Genomic DNA, 20,752 nt, shown 5'->3' with positions numbered 1-20,752 from the left:
GGTGCAGTGCAGGTTTCGTCACTTGACAACCCGATGACAGAAGCAGCGCCGCGGCTCCCACCACCATCATCACCGTCTTCATCATCTGCGCTCCACAGCTGCACCGGATTCCCCGTCCAACACCAGAACGGCAGGACACCGGGACCTCGCGCACCGCTCAGACCAGCTGCAGCCCCAACTCCGGTTCCAGCTCGCGGCAAAGTTGCGCATTTCTCCATGGACATGGACAACAGGCTGCCGAGGCGCGAGACCAAGCACGAGCTGCGCACAAGCAGAACACGATCTCACAATCACGATCCCCAAAAGTGCAGTATTTTTTTTAAAGATTTTTTTCAGGCATAGACGCATTTTATTAGCAGTGGATAGATATGAAAAACAGGAGAGAGAGGGAGGTGTAACATGCAGCAAAAGACCTTCGGACGGGTTTCGAACACTGGCATTAAGTTGGTTTTATATTGGACATTCATTTAACATTCAAAATTCAAAAGTCATATATCTGAAAAATAAGCCTTGTGGCACATGAGGGACATCCCCCTGTATGCGTCAGAGTTGGTTTGACCACTTGAGATCAAAAGGTCAGGGAGAATAATACGTTTAAAATACATTTATTAACTTATTTTAATTATGCAAATTTGCCAAAACAACATATCTGAAAAATAAGCCTTGTGGCACATGAGGGACATCCCCCTGTATGCGTCAAGAGTTGGTTTGGCCACTTGAGGTCAAAAGGTCAGGGAGAATAATACGTTTAAAATACATTTATTAACTTATTTTAATTATGCAAATTTGCCAAAACAACATATCTGAAAAATAAGCCTTGTGGCACATGAGGGACATTCCCCTGTATGCGTCAGAGTTGGTTTGGCCACTTGAGGTCAAAAGGTCAGGGAGAATAATACGTTTAAAATACATTTATTAACTTATTTTAATGGGGATAGGTTAATTGGTGACTCTAAATTGCCCGTAGGTGTGAATGTGAGTGTGAATGGTTGTCTGTCTCTCCATGTCGGCCCTGTGATAGACTGGCGTCCTGTCCAGGGTGTACCCTGCCTTCGCCCAATGATAGCTGGGATCGGCTCCAGCCCCCCCGCGACCCTGAATATAGGATAAGCGGTAGAAAATGGATGGATGGAACTTATTTTAATTATGCAAATTTGCCAAAACAACATATCTGAAAAATAAGCCTTGTGGCACATGAGGGACATCCCCCTGTATGCGTCAGAGTTGGTTTGGCCACTTGAGGTCAAAAGGTCAGGGAGAATAATACGTTTAAAATACATTTATTAACTTATTTTAATTATGCAAATTTGCCAAAACAACATATCTGAAAAATAAGCCTTGTGGCACATGAGGGACATCCCCCTGTATGCGTCAGAGTTGGTTTGACCACTTGAGGTCAAAAGGTCAGGGAGAATAATACGTTTAAAATACATTTATTAACTTATTTTAATTATGCAAATTTGCCAAAACAACATATCTGAAAAATAAGCCTTGTGGCACATGAGGGACATCCCCCTGTATGCGTCAGAGTTGGTTTGGCCACTTGAGGTCAAAAGGTCAGGGAGAATATTACGTTTAAAATACATTTATTAACTTATTTTAATTATGCAAACTTGCCAAAACAACATATCTGAAAAATAAGCCTTGTGGCACATGAGGGACATTCCCCTGTATGCGTCAGAGTTGGTTTGGCCACTTGAGGTCAAAAGGTCAGGGAGAATAATACGTTTAAAATACATTTATTAACTTATTTTAATTATGCAAATTTGCCAAAACAACATATCTGAAAAATAAGCCTTGTGGCACATGCGGGATATTCATCTGTATTTTTTAAAGTTCGATGACTACCTTTTGGTACCCATTTGGACTACCCATCTCAAAACACATCTGGTGAACTCTAGCTAACAAGTTTCATTTAAAAAAAAAAAACCCACATCCTTTTATTGCATGAATACTGCTTTAGGGCCTGTGCTACTTAGTTAGCGCCAGTATACACAAGGATATTCAACAGATCCTAGATGATTACAGACCATTGAAATTATAAATTAAAGATCAAAAATCTCATGTATCTTGTTTCTACGGTATTTTCCTCATGTCTAGCCTGGAAATACCTTATTTTAAGAGAAAATATCTTCTAATTATGAATGTATTTTGGCAAGTAAAATTATCTTTCTTAACTGGCAGATAATTTGACTTAAATCAAATATTTTCTACTGAAATTCAGTAATATCTTATTTTTGACTAAAATATCTTATTTGCATACAAAAAAATAATTAGGCAGGCTATACTTGATTTATGTGTACTTTTATTAATGTGGACACATTAAATAAATCCAACTTACAACAATGTATATTTGCTTATAAACAGGAAAGGAAATCAGACATATTTATAGTTTCTCACACAGGGTACATTTCCATTGTGCCAGTGTCTGTAGCATCTGGGTTCCATTTAGGCACATGTCGTGGAACCACCTTCCACACGAGTCACACTGGGTCTACAAAGATAAACAAATTGAACATTTCTTATTAGTGATATGATTTTTTGTGCATAAAATAAATGACAAAATTTACAAGAAAATCCAGAATTGACATTTTTTCATCCAGAATATGTTTTAATAATAATAATAATAATAATAATAATAATAATATATGTTGCACAATATCAGCATAGTGTAATTTTGTGAAGGTCCATATGTTGGATTTCAGGCACATACCCAGTCAATTACTACTGCCTCAATGTGTGTGTCTCTTGCCACATCATGCAGGCCGCACACTGAACAGTAGTCTTTCTCTAGAAGAAGAAGATGAAGAAGAACAACAACAACATTAATTTATGTAGTGCTTTGAAATGTAATCACATTGCATTACTGAAGAGGAGAACCCCATTAACCTACCAGCCTGCAGCAGCTTCTGAGTTACATAGCAGTCCGTTAAAAACATTTATTTGGCAGAAATAGCTGTTAATGATAACCCTAAAATTGTATGTGTTTACCTGAAGCCGATAGAAGCTCCCTTGCCATCTCTTCCCGGAGACGACACATAGCCCTTGGCGAGTTATCGATATTGAGTGATGGAATCGCCGGGAAAGACTGGATTGCCTCTTTCGCCATCTGATAGACATGTCAAAATAACATGGGTTACTGGTGTGTAGTTAAGTACTTGTCAAGCGGGCCTGGGTGTTCTGAATCTTCTTGGAATACCTTCATCACAAATACTCCGCGGTTTGTGGTGTCCTGCTGGACTGTGTGCGGAACTGTTGCAGCTTTCCATTTGAGGCTGCCCCACACCTGTTTGCCACAAATATCTTGCCGCATCCGAAAGTAGCGGCTGGAAGTGGTTCAAATAGAGTTTTGTACAAGGTTAGAAGGGCAGACAGAGGAAGGAAATGTCTAATGCTATCGAACAAACCAACATACTTGGACTTGGACACAGTTGAACTGTGACACATCACATCTTTTTCAGTTTGTGTTTTTATTTTGGTTCATATTTTTATCTACAGTTTGAATGATCCTTCACTTGTAGTTGGACAGGTAAATTATATTTTGCATTATTTTCTTACTTATAACATTGCACTGCCATCGTGGAGAGGTGAATGTCTTCTTTTGCAGCAGCAGGATCAATGACAAACAAGCTCCTCAAAGGCACATGAAGATACTGGGAAAACATAAGGAAAAAGCAGAGGCACGTTACAAAATCCACAATTACCCTCAACTAGTGTTCTTGCAAATCTTTGTGTTGTTGTAGCCTACTCACCACGAACCGCCAGTGGTTATTGACGTGAACAAATTAAACCGCTGCGTCATAGGTATCCAGGTTCACCTAAAAATAAGCACAACAGCATGAGGCATACTATGTCTAATATTTTTTTGTTTTATAGTGCATTGTTGGTTGTCAAATTTGCGGTCAGCATCAATCAACAAGTGCTATGGTGGCCTTACATTCCGCATGAGATGACAATTCATCTGCTCACTTGACCCTCCAAGAATTACACCATTTGTGTAATGGTCAATTTGGAAAATCCGCTGAGCAGGGTCGAATTGGTTGAGGGTAGCTCTTATATATGCTTCGATGACCTGTAAGGACATTAACCACATGTTCAGTTACATAATTTGAATGTAAACTGATCAGGTTAGTTATTTTCTTATTACATTTGGAAAGTTTTAAATTAGTGAATATTTTTATCTGTGAATTTCATAACAAAGAACTTTTAATCTTAATAATGTATTTTACCTGCATTCATACTTCTCAATGTATTTGGATATGAAATTAGGATTTAATTGTCAGGATTTTAGGAAGGAGGACTCAAAAGCTTAAAGCAATCCATCTTTGCTCAAACAGAAAAGAGTGTCTCAAGACGTTTTCTAATTTTTGGGGAGACTACCATCACTATGCATGGGTAATGCAACTTCAGTGTTGTGTGTTACCTGATAAACCTATATAGGTCAGGCCTAAGCCCTCAGTTATAAAAACTAAGCCATGCTGAAGACCTTGTATGCACCGTGGTAGAAACATGTTGGCAGACCCATGGGGGGAGTTAGCAGTTACTGTCCCCATGCACCCATGGGTCTGCTTGAAGCTCCCTGTCCAAAAGTTGGCCCATGTTGTTCCAAATTGTCTCATTCTTTTTCCTATGGGCTGCATGTGGTGAGCTTGAACAACAGGACTATTGGTCAATTTACACTAGAATTTGATAGACTTTAATTTACAACAGCCACTTTAATAAGAACTCTGAACCACTCTGAACACTGATGTAAGTTACTTACCTCACCACATATCAATTCGTCTGGACGTAAGGTTAGAAATTCTGAATGCCGCAGAGTGAAACAGTGGTCTTGTGACCGTATAACGGACACCACAAGTTCAGTCTCGCCTTGTCCCCAGAGTGTTTTTGCCTATAAAAGAAATTGTATTACTGTAAATGAAAATTAACTGATTAAAAGGCATTTTTGTTATATTACTTGGTTAGATCTTGTTTTACCAGTGTACATTCTTTGTCCTTTTTCTACCTAGACTTTTTGATTGGTTCTTTTGATCCGCTGTCCTGTTTCTGCTTTGGTCTTGTTACTCTCCCAGATGTAACATCTCTATCTTTGGTTCCGTTGTCCTGTTTCTGCTTTGGTCTTGTAACTGTCCCAGATGTAACATCTCCATCTTTGGTTCCGTTGTCCTGTTTCTGCTTTGGTCTTGTAACTGTCCCGGATGTAACATCTCCATCTTTGGATCCGTTGTCCTGTTCCTGCTTTGGTCTTGTTACTCTCTCGGATGTAACATCTCCATCTTTGGATCCGCTGTCCTGTTTCTGCTTTGGTCTTGTTACTCTCCCAGATGTAACATCTCCATCTTTGGATCCGCTGTCCTGTTTCTGCTTTGGTCTTGTTATTCTCCCAGATGTAACATCTCCATCTTTGGTTCCGCTGTCCTGTTTCTGCTTTGGTCTTGTAACTGTCCCGGATGTAAATTCTCCATCTTTGGATCCGCTGTCCTGTTTCTGCTTTGGTCTTGTTACTCTCCCGGATGTAACATCTCCATCTTTGGTTCTGCTGTCCTGTTTCTGCTTTGGTCTTGTAACTGTCCCGGATGTAACATCTCCATCTTTGGATCCGCTGTCCTGTTTCTGCTTTGGTCTTGTTACTCTCCCAGATGTAACATCTCCATCTTTGGTTCCGCTGTCCTGTTTCTGCTTTGGTCTTGTTACTCTCCCAGATGTAACATCTCCATCTTTGGTTCCGTTGTCCTGTTCCTGCTTTGGTCTTGTAACTGTCCCGGATGTAACATCTCCATCTTTGGTTCCGCTGTCCTGTTTCTGCTTTGCTTCTGCCTTTGTGTTGAATGTCATTTTGCTTTTTTTTGCTTTTGCCCTGCTCTTGGTGTCTTTTCTTTTCTTTGGTGGTTCACTACCAGGCACGCCATAGTATTTTGATGTGTGTCTTTTTCTTGGTGAGCCACGCTTTGCCCATTTCTCCTCAGCCAAATACACTTTTTTGGGGCAAAGTGGTCGGACAAGGAGGTCCTCTGGGAGTTCATGTCTGAGGACATGCTCTGTATATCTCCCTTGTAGTGAACCATACAATTTTCTCACAAATGCGGATGGCCTGAGATTTCTTTTTTTTAGCAAAATATCATGCTTCACAATGCCAAACCATTTTTCAATATGACAGTTTGTGTCCCTAGTTTGCCCCAGGCCGTCTTCTTTGTGTGTCTTGTCGGTGGCATACCTCTGGAGGTCCCCCAACATGGCACCACTCCACAGAGGGTAAATGGCCATGTAGTTGTCCAGCAAAAGTTTGATGATGTTGGGGCAATAATATGGATTTGGAGTGCCATTACCACGTCCTTGCTGTCCTTCTCCAGCTGATCTAACATCCTTGTAGATCAAGCTGAACTCTTTGGTATATGGAGATCTTCCTACAATTGTCTTGACACTCCCAATTTCTGCATCACAGCTGTCCGACTCTGCCTCAATATCATCCACATCCTCCTGACTCTTGCTCTTAGAAATGAGTGCCTTCAGGAAGTCCAAACTGGTTTGGACGTTGTGGTTCATATCTTCATTTAGCAAAGCAATGCAGAGGTGTCTGAAAATGTGACATGCAGTCTTTAGATCAACTGTGTTCTGCATTCTTGCAAAAATGAAGGTAGAGAATTCTCTGACGGCCTTGTCATTAGTCTTCCTACCAATGCTGCAATTCACTGCCTTAATTATGTGGGCAGCGCACAGATGAAGCACTGTGAAAGGTTTTATATCTGCCCATTTCTGTTGCCTCTGCATGACGGAATATGTTCTCTGCAGGTATGCATCTATGCTTTCCTTGTTGAATGCAAGAAGTACAGCCTGAATTAACGCCCAACTGTAATCTGTTTCTACTTTATGCACCCTGAGAGAAGTATATTTCGACAATTTCAAAAGAAACTGCATCAGCCACAAAGTAAGGGGAGGAACACTGTGCTCATTGGAGATCATCTCAGTGACTGGGAGGGGCGGGGCATCTTGACCATGTCCTGGTAAAGCCATAGCATAATAAAGGACTCTTCGCTTGTCTTCAGGAGGCTTCGACACAACCCCCCCTGTCGCATCCAGGTACAAAGAGACAGGCTCCTTCCTCCTCAGGTGGTGAACCAAGATGCTTAGGCCTGTCTCTGTGTACAGGTGCATCCCCAAGGGGTTCACCTGCAGATACTGTACATATCCTGGCATACTAGAAAAGCTGCTGTCACATTCCTTCATTATGTCTTGCATAAGCTGCATTTCTAGGAGAACATTGTCATGTAACTTTCTACTTTTCTGCACTTCTGCAGCAATTACTCTCAAAATGTTCTTGTTGAGACTTTTCGTCAGGTTTCCTGACACAAGTTCTGACACTGGAGTGGTGCGCAGTCTCCTGTAGTACTCAGTGCTCACTCCTGTGGCCACAGATTTTGCGATTTTGCCCCTGCGAATATTGGATGCTGGCCTGAACTGTATCTCGTTTTTCAAATGTTTAACTGCTCCATGACGCATAACAGCCATTCTAATAGTGGGCTGACGCTGACTAGGCTTCTTATTCATTCTAATAATGTATCTTGCCTGACAGGTGGAGAATTTGCAAGCTGCATGCACAGTTAAATATGGTGCATTTCTTTTCCTGCTGCCAGGAACACGGACATGCTGGTATGTAAAATGCAGGACACAGCAAGGGGTTTTTCTTTGAAATTCACTATTAATTACATTTGTCCATGTTTTTTTAAGTTTGTTGACACGGCTGTGAGGTGAGATGTTGCTCCACTGATTTTGTGTTAGTGAAATTGTGAATTTCTTGGCCGTGGATGGCACCTTTCTGAACACTCCATCACTCTTTATTAATTTACTTTCCGATACACGTCCCTTTACTTTTGCCTTTCTCTGCCTCACCTTCTCTGGCTCTGGACCACTAACTGAAACGTCAGATCTGTGACTTTCTTCAGAGTCATCATCAGTGTACTGCAACACAACAGCTTTTTTCTTGTGCTTCTCTGTCACACTGCTCAAGCCTTCTAATGGTGCAGAGTCAGCATCACTGATGGACAAATCAGATCTGCCACTTTTTGGGGACACTGGACTGTCAAAGTCTTCTGACTCTTGCTCTTTCAACATTTCCCTCTGACTTTCTTCAGAGTCATCATCAGTGTACTGCAACACAACAGCTTTTTTCTTGTGCTTCTCTGTCACACTGCTCAAGCCTTCTAATGGTGCAGAGTCAGCATCACTGATGGACAAATCAGATCTGCCACTTTTTGGGGACACTGGACTGTCAAAGTCTTCTGACTCTTGCTCTTTCAACATTTCCCTCTGACTTTCTTCAGAGTCATCATCAGTGTACTGCAACACAACAGCTTTTTTCTTGTGCTTCTCTGTCACACTGCTCAAGTCTTCTAATGGTGCGGAGTCAGCATCACTGATGGACAAATCAGATCTGCCACTTTTTGGGGACACTGGACTGTCAAAATCTTGTGAATCTTGCTCTTCCAACATTTCCCTTCGACTTTCTGCGGAATTTTGATCCATGTCCTGGAGCACTAAATTTTTTTTGCTGTGCCTCTCTTCAACACTGCTCAACTCTTCTTCTGTATTTACCTCCTCTTGCTCCGATTTGCTTTTTGCCTCGACTTTATCTCTAATCCCTCGCCGATTATAAGTCCATACACAGTGGAGCCATTTTTTATTTCTTTCTTTTTCATTTCTGAAAATCTTTTGGGACAAATTTGACCACACATCGGAATTGAATGACCAAATATCCAATGAAAGGAAATGCTGCACCATCAATTGCTCTCCTCCAGTTATTGACCAGAGATCATGTCTGGAGGTTCCCTTGCCTCTCCGTTTTTTGGGCATCTCTGTTACTGCTAAACACCCAAATGGAATGAAAATGGAATAAAGTTACATCAAGAGTGAAGAGAAACACTGACAAATTAAGAAATTATAAACTAATACATCAAGTAATGTTGCCAATGTAGGCTACTCACTATTTACCACACAAATCAAGCCTGGGCAGTCTAAAATTTAGAGTTTAAACTGCCCTATTGTGATAAGCCTATACTATGATAGTCAAGTCCTATCATAGTAAAGTCCTTATCTGTCTCGGAAGTCTGACATCTGACCAGGTTCAATTCAAAGTCAACACAACATCTACATCATCCTACTACACAACTTAAGCATAAACAATATGACCAATAACAGCTGAGTCTGAAATATAAATGAAATACAATAAGTTATATAATAAATTAAATTGAAATAAAATGAAACACAGAGATCAGGGGCCGTATTAAAATGATCTCAGGGCTAAAAGTAGCTCCTAACTGGCAAATTTAGGAGAAACTCCTAAAAGTAATGGGCGTGTCAGTCTTAAATTCACAGTACCTTGAAAAAGTATTTAGCCCCCTTGCTAAAGTTGACTAAAAGAGGAATAAAAATACATCCTTTTGAAATTGACCTTAATTCCGTAAATCCTTTAAGCCTAGTTTGCAGATAGTTTACAATGAAATACAGTGGTTAAGATTGGAGCAACAACCAAAACTATCCACTAAAATGCTAGGTGCATAAGTATTCATACCCCTATGTTAAATAGGGTTAAGAGGAAAAGTTCATTTTGGATGTGCGTGCTTTTGAACTTTTTACACTTAAATAGGGTTAATTTCCCATAAAGAATGGCATATTTTATTTTAAAGACCAGTTATTTCATGGATGCAGAATACTATGCATCCTGGTAAAGTTATCTAGGCCTTTGTAATTAAAATAGCTCCACATCATCACATACCCTTCACCATACCAAGATATTGGCATGGTTTTGTTTCAGTTAGCCTATTAGCTGGTTTGATTTACATTGAGAAATCATTAAGCTAACTAGCAGCTATTAGGGTAACTGAAAAGCACCATGCCAATCAACAGATATGGCGAAGGGTATGTGATGATATGGGGCTATTTAAATCTTTTAAATCTTTTAATGATAATTCAAAGGACTCTTAGATGAAATTACTCCAAACCATCCCTTTAACATTGGTGCTGAATACTTTGTCAAGGCAGTCTTTATTTGTACCACTAAGAGGAATTCACAAAGCATTTTAGGCCTAGTAGCACTTAAATCTATAAATGGGAACAGCATTTAGTCAAAACTGTAATTTTACAGACTTTTTGCATATGAATTTACTGTTGCATGACAAATCACCTTAATATGCTGAATCTTTTCAAAGTAATTTACATAAAGTTTGACGAATAAACTGTACAAACCTGCTCATAGAAGCACTACCCCTCCTCAGAAAGAAATCATCCTCCAATACACGAAGGGCCTCAATCTGCCTTGGAGTCCTGACCAGGTTTTGGAAATGGTGGAGAAATGTCCCTTGCAATATATAACATATAACATGCGCATCTAGTCGAGTCACGCACGTTAATAGCGCGAGCCTAGCTCGATGGTCAGTGAATAGGTCACACTTTGAGACATAGTCAGCCTTTATGATAAAGTAGGAGATCGTTAAGCTTTTCAGCGTGGTGCGCAGGTGGCAGAGTGGTTAGAGCGCATGGCCTATATACAGCTGACTCCGGTTCAAATCCCGGATCGATCTTCTTCTTCATATTATTATTTTAGTCATAGTTGTAGTCATATGTTTGCTCTCCATTTCAATTATAGGCCTTCTCTTGAAAATGTATATCAAAGTAACATTTCAATTCACAATATAGTTGAAATTATCAATGTATAGGATGGAAATAGCCTGTCAGATGTATATCTGATCTGTTTGCAACTATTTTCTGAAATAGAGAGAAAAGAGGAAAGTTTGGTGTGTTTTTTGAACATGCTTTCTTGGAACCTTTTCAACCATTTTTTTCAGGTCCGTCCTGTTGTCAAAAAAGGTCTAATACATTTCACAGTTGTAATTGTGAGTGGATTTATTCCATACACGTCTGAGGTTGACAATTACAATTTCTTGTATCACTGGCTTGTATCAAGGGCAAATTCAGATGTTGACTGAAATAATAAGTTTTTTCATTTATGTCCTGTTTTCACAAAATCTGATACCTTTCACAGTTATAATTATAAGTGTATACAGTGGATACCAGTCCAAAGTTGACACAGAACCCAAACTGCTCCTGATGTGCAGGTTGGCACCTTGCATGGCAGCCTCCGCCATCGGTGTGTGAGTGACTGAATGAATGTGTGAATATGAAGTATGTCATTGTAGCAATGTAGAATCTAATTCTCCCTTGTTCTGCATTTAACTTAAGGACAGAAGGGATAAATAAATTCAATACACTAAATGAAAATAACAAAGAATGAACACAGGCTGAACACAGACAAGTAGATGGTGGTCTATGCCTCCGTTGTACAGCTCCCACCTTTGGAATAGCAGGGAAAAACAGAAAGAGACTGGAGGTGCCCAAGGATGTATAATTATACAGGCGGCCCGGGCCCAGGCCCGGGGGCCCAAGGGGTCAGGGGGCCCTGAAGCCCAAGCCTTTGCATAAAGTCACTGCCTCAATATCAGCAAATCAGGATGTAAGCTATGGATGTGATCGAAATTAGGTATTGGCCATCCCAAAAATGCAGGAGAATACAGGAAATCTCATCAACCAAATTAAAAATGTTCTGGTGCAGGACCCCCAGACCCCCCAACCCTCATATGCAAAAACTACCAGGGGCCCTTTTGTGCATCTGGGCCCAGAGGTCCTAAAGTTCTTAATCCGTCCCTGGAGCAGCTGCCTTACCATACGTTCCCACCAAAAGCGCACAAAAAGGAATCCACCTTTGCCACCCTGTAATGTTCGTTCCTGCAGCAGAATGGATTATTCTCCCTGACCTTTTGACCTCAAGTGGCCAAACCAACTCTGACGCATACAGGGGGATGTCCCTCATGTGCCACAAGGCTTATTTTTCAGATATGTTCTTTTGGCAAATTTGCATAATTAAAATAAGTTAATAAATGTATTTTAAACGTATTATTCTCCCTGACCTTTTGACCTCAAGTGGTCAAACCAACTCTGACGCATACAGGGGGATGTCCCTCATGTGCCACAAGGCTTATTTTTCAGATATATGACTTTTGAATTTTGAATGTTAAATGAATGTCCAATATAAAACCAATTTAATGCCAGTGTTTCAAACCGGGGTCAGTGGCGTATGCGTACGTGTAACATACATGGCATGCAAGCTAACCACTCCTCCAGCTGCACACCCTAAATCACTGTTTTAGGGGGAGGGGGGGGGGGGGGGGGGGCATGATAAAGGAATTCTGCTTAGGGCACCAAAATGGCTAGCGGCGGTGCTGGACAGAAGACAGCAGCAGCAGCAGCAGGGGCGGACTGGGGGGGAAAAGTGGCCCGGGAGTCATTGACAGACCGGCCCACTTCATGCGCGGTGTGGGGAGCCAGCCAGCCGGCAACACAAGTTTCATGTACCTTGATGAAAAAAACTGCATTTGATGTTGTTTTGGACCATAATCATATAGTAATCATTAACCTGAACCGTTAAGTAGCCTACAGTAAAATAATTACAGCAGTATAGTGATTTTACAGCATGTAGTGATTTTAATGCAAACAGGTCATTGATACAATAAAATTTGGCCGACCAATTTGCCAGGCTCTTAGAACTGAATGACACTGACTGTCTATACCATGAGTAAACCACTAGAGGGCAACATAATTACAACAATAAGCCCATTTCAAGAAACATTTTATTTGAAAATGGATAAACAACAAAGCAAACTATATAGTATGTAAAAACTTAACCCAGAACATTTATGAAAATGAAAATAGCAAACTGACATTTGAAAACTAAAAACTTGATGTGAAAAATCCTGGCAAGCCCACCAGCTTGGACATTCACTTGGTTCACTCTACTTAAGAACCTTTCCTGTTTTTACCTTTTTTGGGTCTTTGTCAGTCAGTCAGTCAGTCAGCGCTTATGGAGGAGGCTGGGTTGAAGTGGTTGAGGTTGACAATCTGGGGGTCACAGTCCTCTCTGGAGTCCCCTCTGGAACATACATGCTGCCCTTTATGGGTTAGAGACAAGCCATGAGGATAAAAGTCTCCAGCTGCTGTAGAGAGAGAGAGAGAGAGAGAGAGAGAGAGAGAGAGAGAGAGAGAGAGAGAGAGAGAGAGAGTCAGACAGACATGGATAACTAAACAAAATGTTTTTAATATAGTTATTTAACCTTTATTCAACCAGATGAAAACAATTGAGATTGAAATATCTTTATCAGTGGTGACCTGGCCAAGAATACTGAGCGTTACATGAGGTTATACATTAAGTAAAAAAACAAGGATCAGAGTAACGACTACCATCTACACATCCAGGAGAATCAAGTCATAAGTCATAAGGTGAGAGTACACACCGAAATGCAAGTTAAAACGACAAGCTGCCATCACAAAACAAAACTGTCATGCAATAAGTGTTAAAACACATAAAAAACAACAAACCATTTATGAAAAGCCCTGGCAAACACCTACCTGCACGCTCAGTTGCTTCTTATTATCTTTCTCTCGCTTTACTGGTCTGCTTTCACTGTCTGACAGACAAGGCTCATTTACTCACTCATTCTCTCATTCAGACTTTCGCCCTTTTACTGGTCCGAGTAGAGATGCAAGGTGCATGGAAACTGAATGACATTACAGTATATAGAGTACTCACCGATGTGTTGCTTTTAAATGGAGGAGGCTGGGTTGAAGTGGTTGATGTTGACAATCTGTGGGTCACAGTCCTCTCTGGAGTCCCCTCTAGAACATACATGCTGGCCTATATGGGTGAGAGACAAAAAATGTACACATTACATAAGTTATACTAACACGACATCCCGTCCTGAAGCCTTGGTTAAAACTAATAGGTCATATTTTAATTGTTAGTTCAATAGTCTGCAATAATAAGTCATTCACTAATATAAAGATTGGTGAGTAAGTCACCTAGTAAAAGCAATGTGAATAGACATATATTATTACCTCACTCAATTAGTAGTTTCTGCAGCAGCTCACTTTTCTCTGCAACGCCATCAATGATTTTGTCACTATCCAGCATCTTTAAAACATCTGGTTGAGTAGCCATGAGCATAAAAGCCTTGAGGTACTGTTGAGAGAGAGACCTTCTAAACCTGTTTTTGATGAATTTCAGGGTTGAAAAGCTTCTCTCACATGCTACCTGTGTGACAGACAGGGTGAGGAGGAACCTGTATGCAAGACCAATGATGTGGTATGCATCTGTGAGGAGGTTTTACTGCCTCAGAACATGGTAGCAACATAGTGCACAGTCCTTGGAAGATGAGCACTTTTTGTAAACCATCTCCACCTCATCTTCGGCACACTCTGGGCCATCCTCTGTTGTGTTGCTTGTGTATTCCTCAAATACAGATGTCTTTAACCTCTTCCACTGTCCTGCCAGACCGATGAGCTCGCTCTGTAAATTGGCAACCGTTGCTCTGTCATCAAATGGCAGCTTGCTCAACTGTTGGAGTGCTGCCTCTGGGAAACCACCAGCATAAGCTGTTACCTGGATTACGTTTTTTGGGTCCAGAAGTGCAAAATCAGCATACAAAGTGCCATTTTTCAGGAATCGCTTATGGATGCTCCCTAAAACTGTGTCCATAATTTGATTATGGACATCAATCTCATATGATGTTTCAGCATCAGTCACAGCCTCATCTCGGCACATCTCTCCAGGCATGGATTTCTTCTTTCTGCCACGTTTCTGTGGCAGAGAGGCCTCAGCCTCCAGCTCAGTCTCCTCATTTTGCTCCTGTGTTTGATTGTTGGCCCACTGGAAAAACGTGTCAGCCGCTGCCTTGACTTTATGGAAATCTCTGCTCACATCTTTCAGCTGTGTTTCTGCAGCCACAACCATCCGGTGAGCTGTCAGGATGTCCATTCCACTTGTCTGGAGGTATTTTGAGACCGGTGAGGTGACCTGGAAAATTCTCAGGAAAATCTGAGCTGTAAGTATTGTTTCATACTTCAGGAGCTGGGTGATATATCCCATTGCATTGACCCGTGCAGTGGTGCTGATGGTCTTCACAGCTTTAATGCAGGGATGCAAACTTGTCACCTTTCGGCGAAATTCGCCGTTTTTGTTCCGAAAAAGGTCATTTGTGTGATTCATGGAGATCTGCAATAAAAATATTTCGGGGGGGGGGGGGGCGTCCAAGTAATCGGCGAACGCAAGCTGTCATAAATATTTATTCCGAGCTTGTTCGTTTGGCCAACCCGTGTAATCATGTCATCTTCGGGTCTGTAGCTGCCTTGATGCCGTACTAGACAGGAGTGACGTTGGTACGCTTCAAAAACGTCATGGTACAGACACACCAACTCCGGCAGCGACGCAACGGACCGTCGAACGCACCGGCGAGTGGGCAGTTCTGTGTTCAAGTTGGATCAATTGGATAGACGTCCTGCGAAGTGGGCGGGACTTGAGTTTCGCTCTGCCGTTTCCAACATGGCGGCCGGGCCACAAACGATCTCATTTTACAGTTAAACTACACGCTAAAGCATGTTTCTGAAAACATTTGAGGCGGGAAATGTGTAGTGCAGTAACAGAATCTGGATTCATATTTGATCAACACTGCCTAGTTTGATAGTTTGAACGAAGTTTCTGGAACCGGCGGCATTGCGTTGGACGGACGGCATTTGCATAAAGTTCAATCCATCGAACTTTATGCAAATTCACGTACGGCGACAGGGCAGTCAATTCGACGTGCCGTATCCATCATGCGGAGCTCCTGCTCTACATAGACAATGAATGGGATCCGTTGACTTGACGTCTGCTGCCGGAGTTGGTGTGTCTGTACCATCAGGCTTTCTAACGTAGGCTAACGTGCTAATGTCAGACAGTTCGCTGACATACGCATCGCAAATCACAACCATTTTTGCTGGTTACAATAACGGTGTTATCGGATAGTACAGTGTCTATTTCTCAGGAACCTTTGAAAAATCTAAGCGAGAAAACAACGTTAAATGTACCTACCATACCTTCACATTAAAAAAAAAACCTAAAATAAATAATGGAAAATCAACGGAGCAAAGGCTTATTCTGATATCGATGTAATGTTAGCGAATGAGGGGTGAGAAGCCCCCTACCTCCCCTTGCTAATATTTATTCCGTTCGTCCAGAGTCAAATCTATTCTTGAGGTTCCAAATATTTTCAAAGCAGTTTGTCTTTCAATGTGAGGAGTCGATCGAGTTATTTTATGTTCCGTCGTTTGAAGCAAACCTTTTAGCCCTGGCATTGGTCTCCCATTATTTATACCTTCACTGGAAGGGAAGTCCATTTTCCAGGCTCTCGCCAGCCCCCTTCAGTGAGGCAGAGGAATAACATTGAAGCATATGCAATATATATATATATGTGTGTGTATATATATATATATTGTGTGTGTATATATATATATATATATTCCGCGAGGGGGTTTGGGTCCTTGTCACCTTTTTCATCCCTGATGAGTTTGCACCCCTGTTAATGGCTGAGAGGGTGTGGAGAACATCAACATACAGGGCCCCATCTGGCTTTCCAAAAGAGCCAAATACTTTTGACAAAGCAACGTCTTTGGACCACCAGCGTGTTTCTCCGATGGGCGCGAGACGTCTGTGTCTTGGGTCTTTGCTCTCCTTCTCCCAGATGTTCATCCTCTGGTAGGAATCTCTGATGAAGACAGCAATGTTGTTTAACAAGGAAAAAGAGAGCCGCTTGCCAATACACACTCTGTTGTGTCTGCCAGCACAAGGTTGAGGATGTGCGCGTAGCACCACACATGGACTTGGGTGGGGGACTTCTCGGACAGCAGTGCAGAAAAGCCATTATATCGGCCTTGCATGTTGGAGGCCCCATCGGTGGAACTTCCAATACACTGCCTCACATCCAGGTTCGTGGTCTCCAGCACCTCATTCACAAGTTGGGCAAAGTACTGCCCAGTGGATGCTTCACATCTGATCACAGCCACAAGTCGCTCATGAATGATGTCTGTCACATAACGTATCACAACAGAGCACTGGTCTTGGGATGTGATGTCAGGTGTGGTGTCAATCTGGATGGAGTACATGCCATCCTGGATTTCAGTGGCGATAGTGACCTTCATTAGGTATTGGATAGTGGTGATGATGTAGTCAATGGTTGTTTTGGATAGGAAAGTGACAAGGGAGCCTCTACCTCCTTTTGATCCAAAGTCAGACTGATGGATTTGCTTGCTTTTTTCAATGCTGAGAGTGAGGTGTTCCTTGAGACAGACATCATATTTTCCCAGCAAAAGAATGATCTCTAAAAAAATTACCGTGATCAATAGTGTCATCATCCAATGTGTATGCTGCCTCCGCCTGCTTGCCTCTGTGGCTCAAACCCCTTTTGCCGATGAGCTTCATCACATCTATGATGCGCTCCAACACTTGTCGCCTCCTGCAGGCTTGCTGTCTGTGAAGTGACATCTGAGGTCCCATGAGAAGGTCCTTAATACTCTTTTTAGAAGACCTGAGGAAGTATGCCTCAGCACAATTTCTGTGATTATCACTTTGCTCATGCTCATCGACTCTAGGTGTATGTGTGTGAAGGTAGTCATGCCAGTGATGAAGGAGCTGCTATCTCTAGGATTAGCATAAGCCATGCAAAGAAAGCAGAAGAGTGCTTGTGTGTCTTCATTGTATGATAGCCATTTCCTGTTTGTACCATCTTTGTGAAAAAATGCCCTCTGCACTATAGGCTTGTCTGCCTACTGCTGGGGGTGAAAATGGAGGAAGAGGTCTAATGTCTCTGGCTTTGGCCTGATGAAATAATCAACTGCTAAATGGGGGACACTGACTTCCTGGCCATGGCTATCTCTGTCAGCAGCAGGATCATCTTCAGACTACAAAAATGATAAGCATTGATTGATGTTAGTGCAGTTTTAGTGGTTTACTATCAACAAAATATAAAGATGGCAGTATTTGGTATTAGTGCATATGGCTAAAAAGCAAACAAGCCAAACAAGCATTATTGTCATCAGCCTTACCATAACAATAACAATGCTTTGTCTGGGATCCTCTCCTCTGTCCACAGCTGGATTATCTTCAATCTAGATAAGAGATTAGTATTGTTAATTTTGCTAGTTAACCAATACAACAACATCATCATCAGTAAAAGATAGTTTAAAACAAAGAATAAAGTTAATGAAAACGTGGTAATAAATTATATCTTACAGCCTCAAATTATGACTATGTGGTGTCTGTCTGATGATGATCCCATGTAGGATGGGCCATGTACAGACACATAAATAAACTAATTATTAATTTATACTCATTTAGTATTAGAGTCAATTCAAAGACAGTAACGGGTTGAATTCAACCAGACAATAACATTATCTATAGGCAGGTTGACAAATACAGGAAACATCTGGTCAGTGAATGGCGCTCATTTTGGACTCCGTAGGCTAGCTAACACTAGGCTAGGCACTTCGCGGCATTAACTAACGTTAGCCAAATTAGCATTTTCACCTAAAGCATCACCAAGTTCCAAACATAACTTACCATTATTATATCACTGGGCTGTGGAGGCTGCTTTGTTTCGTGCTCTGCCGTGTCAGAGTCAGACTCATCATCTTGCTGGACTCAGGTGCAGGTTTGGATCCAGCATCCAGCTGTCGAGGCTCACCGCTGCTAACGCTGCTAGTGCTGGGTATGGCAACATCGTCAGATTCTTGTCTGGTGGTGATGGCTAAACCCGAACGACCACCAAATAGGTCCGTAATTTTCTTGCTTGTTGCTGCAACTTCCTCGAGGGATTTCTTTTTTTTATCCCTAAGCTTTTCAGCACCACCTTTACGTTTTGCGGCTTGTTTTTTATGCTCCATCTGCCCAGACAGCGCTGGCTCTCAATCTACCAAAGCTGTCTTGCACCGTTAGCGCAGTGTGATTGACAAGTGACAGCTGCAACAGCCTGAGGAAATGGGTGGGACTTACCCAGGTGGACGAAATGTGATTGGCTATCAGCATAGGCAGTGATACGTGAACACAGGTATAGCCTATTACAACAATAGCCGCCCGACCCAGCCCCCCAACGGACCACAACGCTGGTTGACGTTGCGATAGACTTTTTTCCCCCTTTATTTTTATTTTTCTCATGGCCCGGCCCATCGGCCCACCGGGGAAATCCCCGGTGTCCCCGTACGCCAGTCCGCCCTTGAGCAGCAGCAGCGCCAGACGGCCAAACTTTTCCCAGGATGAAACTGATGTTTTGGTCCTAGAGGTCCAAGTTTCAGCTGTGTTAATTCAGTCAGGCTGAGTTTCCGTTACGCGTGCCATCCGCCTTTGATCTGACGTCAGATGTGACGGGACAATCTATGTAGATATAAATTCACGAGTTGATTCAATTAGTTGCATTAAATGTTGTTGTGTTTCTTGTGATTATTTATTGCATTTAAATTTGCCTGGAACTGTGGAAACCTGCCTGTGAGGTCTTGGTGACGTGTGCACACTGCACACTGCGCGCCAAACTGCCACTCCGCCAGCTGTAATCCGCCATGCGCCGAGAGTAGACCAGGTTGGAGCTGGCGGGCTTTTGGCGCAGTCTCCACGAGTCTTTTTGGCACGAAACTTCCGCTGCGCCAAGCTGAATCTGTGAAGCCTCCCCCTGCTGCACCGCCACACCCATCATGGCGCAGGCAATCCACCAAACTGCCAAACTGACCGTGCGCAAGGCTGCGCTGGTCGAAACTTGCATTGTGCCACCCCGTGCCACGAAACTAGGGCCCTGAATGTTAACATTTTGAATTGTCTAAAATTAGTTTGGGTTTTCTTTGACTAAATGAAGATTTTTGCTAACTTGAGATGAGCTTGATTAAATGGATAAAACTGAACAATGACACAGGACTAGAAAAAAGACTAAGTAAAAGTTGCTGACATAATGACCCATGTCATTGGGTAAAAAGGTTAAAAGTCAAAGCAAAGTTGTGTATTCTTCCTATTTTAGATGCTGATCATCGCCAGGCAGATCCATTGGACCACTGATGTCCATAAATCTCTCATTACCAGCAAAAAGACAGCTGATAAGTCTTCTCTTGAGTCAATGAAGAAGAAACAGGTTGACTTTTGTTGCTTAACTAAATTAAACATTTAGAGTGAACTCACTGTGATGATTGTAAACCTACCAGTATGTTTCCACACAGCACACTGAAGGCTCTGTACCCAGTATGATGATCCTGATCATGTACAATGTGTTTTGTGTCCTTTCTGTCTGATACATAGTAGTAATGATGTTAAGAATAACAATGACTGCCTTTGTTTCTCAGGTCTCCATGCTTCATTGCTATTCAGAGATGCTCTGTGGCGAGCTTTCCAAAGTCCTACGGCTCAAAATTGTAGCGCTGGTGAGAGTGGAGGTTCATGCTCGGGATGTCATTGACAAGCTGATCAAGACAGGCTGCAATGATGCCAGTGCCTTTGAATGGCTTTGCCAGCTGCGACTATACTGGGAGAAGGTATGCTCTGAGAGACGCAAGTACGAACAACAGGCAGCAAACAGAAACATAAGAGCACATTCTACACTGTTCATGACTGAAGTTTAAAAGCGGAACACTGTTGGAACAAATGGGTACAGCTTTGTAGTTAGTAAGACAGGTTACCTGTCTGTCTCTACCTGTCAGCCCTGTGATAGACTAGTTACCTGTCTGTCTCTACATGTCAGCCCTGTGATAGACTGGTTACCTGTCTGTCTCTACCTGTCAGCCCTGTGATACACTGCTTACCTGTCTGTCTCTACCTGTCAGCCCTGTGATAGACTGCTTACCTGTCTGTCTCTACCTGTCAGCC

At 42.1% G+C, this 20,752-nt stretch overlaps 1 protein-coding gene and 2 long non-coding RNA genes across 3 annotated transcripts in view; 1 reads left to right on the top strand and 2 right to left on the bottom strand.

Moving 5' to 3' along the window:
- Positions 1-20,752, top strand: part of dnah2 (dynein, axonemal, heavy chain 2) — a gene marked incomplete at both ends in the record, with an annotated part of 176,051 nt that overhangs the window by 64,080 nt on the left and 91,219 nt on the right. Inside the window, 2 exons of the mRNA XM_084023176.1 lie at positions 19,914-20,024; positions 20,233-20,421. Coding sequence (XP_083879302.1) covers positions 19,914-20,024; positions 20,233-20,421 — 300 coding nt within the window. The remainder of the gene's footprint in view (positions 1-19,913; positions 20,025-20,232; positions 20,422-20,752) is intronic.
- LOC311021626 lies at positions 2,707-3,332 on the bottom strand. Its single transcript, XR_014598028.1, has 3 exons — positions 3,200-3,332; positions 2,992-3,109; positions 2,707-2,790 (listed from the first exon to the last, which is right to left on the bottom strand). It is a non-coding gene; the product is annotated as an uncharacterized lncRNA (long non-coding RNA).
- LOC311021624 lies at positions 3,587-5,113 on the bottom strand. The gene is made up of 5 exons (XR_014598026.1): positions 4,978-5,113; positions 4,763-4,891; positions 3,938-4,072; positions 3,753-3,818; positions 3,587-3,653 (listed from the first exon to the last, which is right to left on the bottom strand). It is a non-coding gene; the product is annotated as an uncharacterized lncRNA (long non-coding RNA).

The sequence above is a fragment of the Eutrigla gurnardus genome (genome assembly GCF_963514095.1).
Source record: "Eutrigla gurnardus genome assembly, chromosome: 12".
Taxonomy (NCBI): domain Eukaryota; kingdom Metazoa; phylum Chordata; class Actinopteri; order Perciformes; family Triglidae; genus Eutrigla; species Eutrigla gurnardus.
The sequence above is the reverse complement of the archived record's forward strand: the minus strand, read 5'-3'. Positions and strand labels throughout refer to the sequence as shown.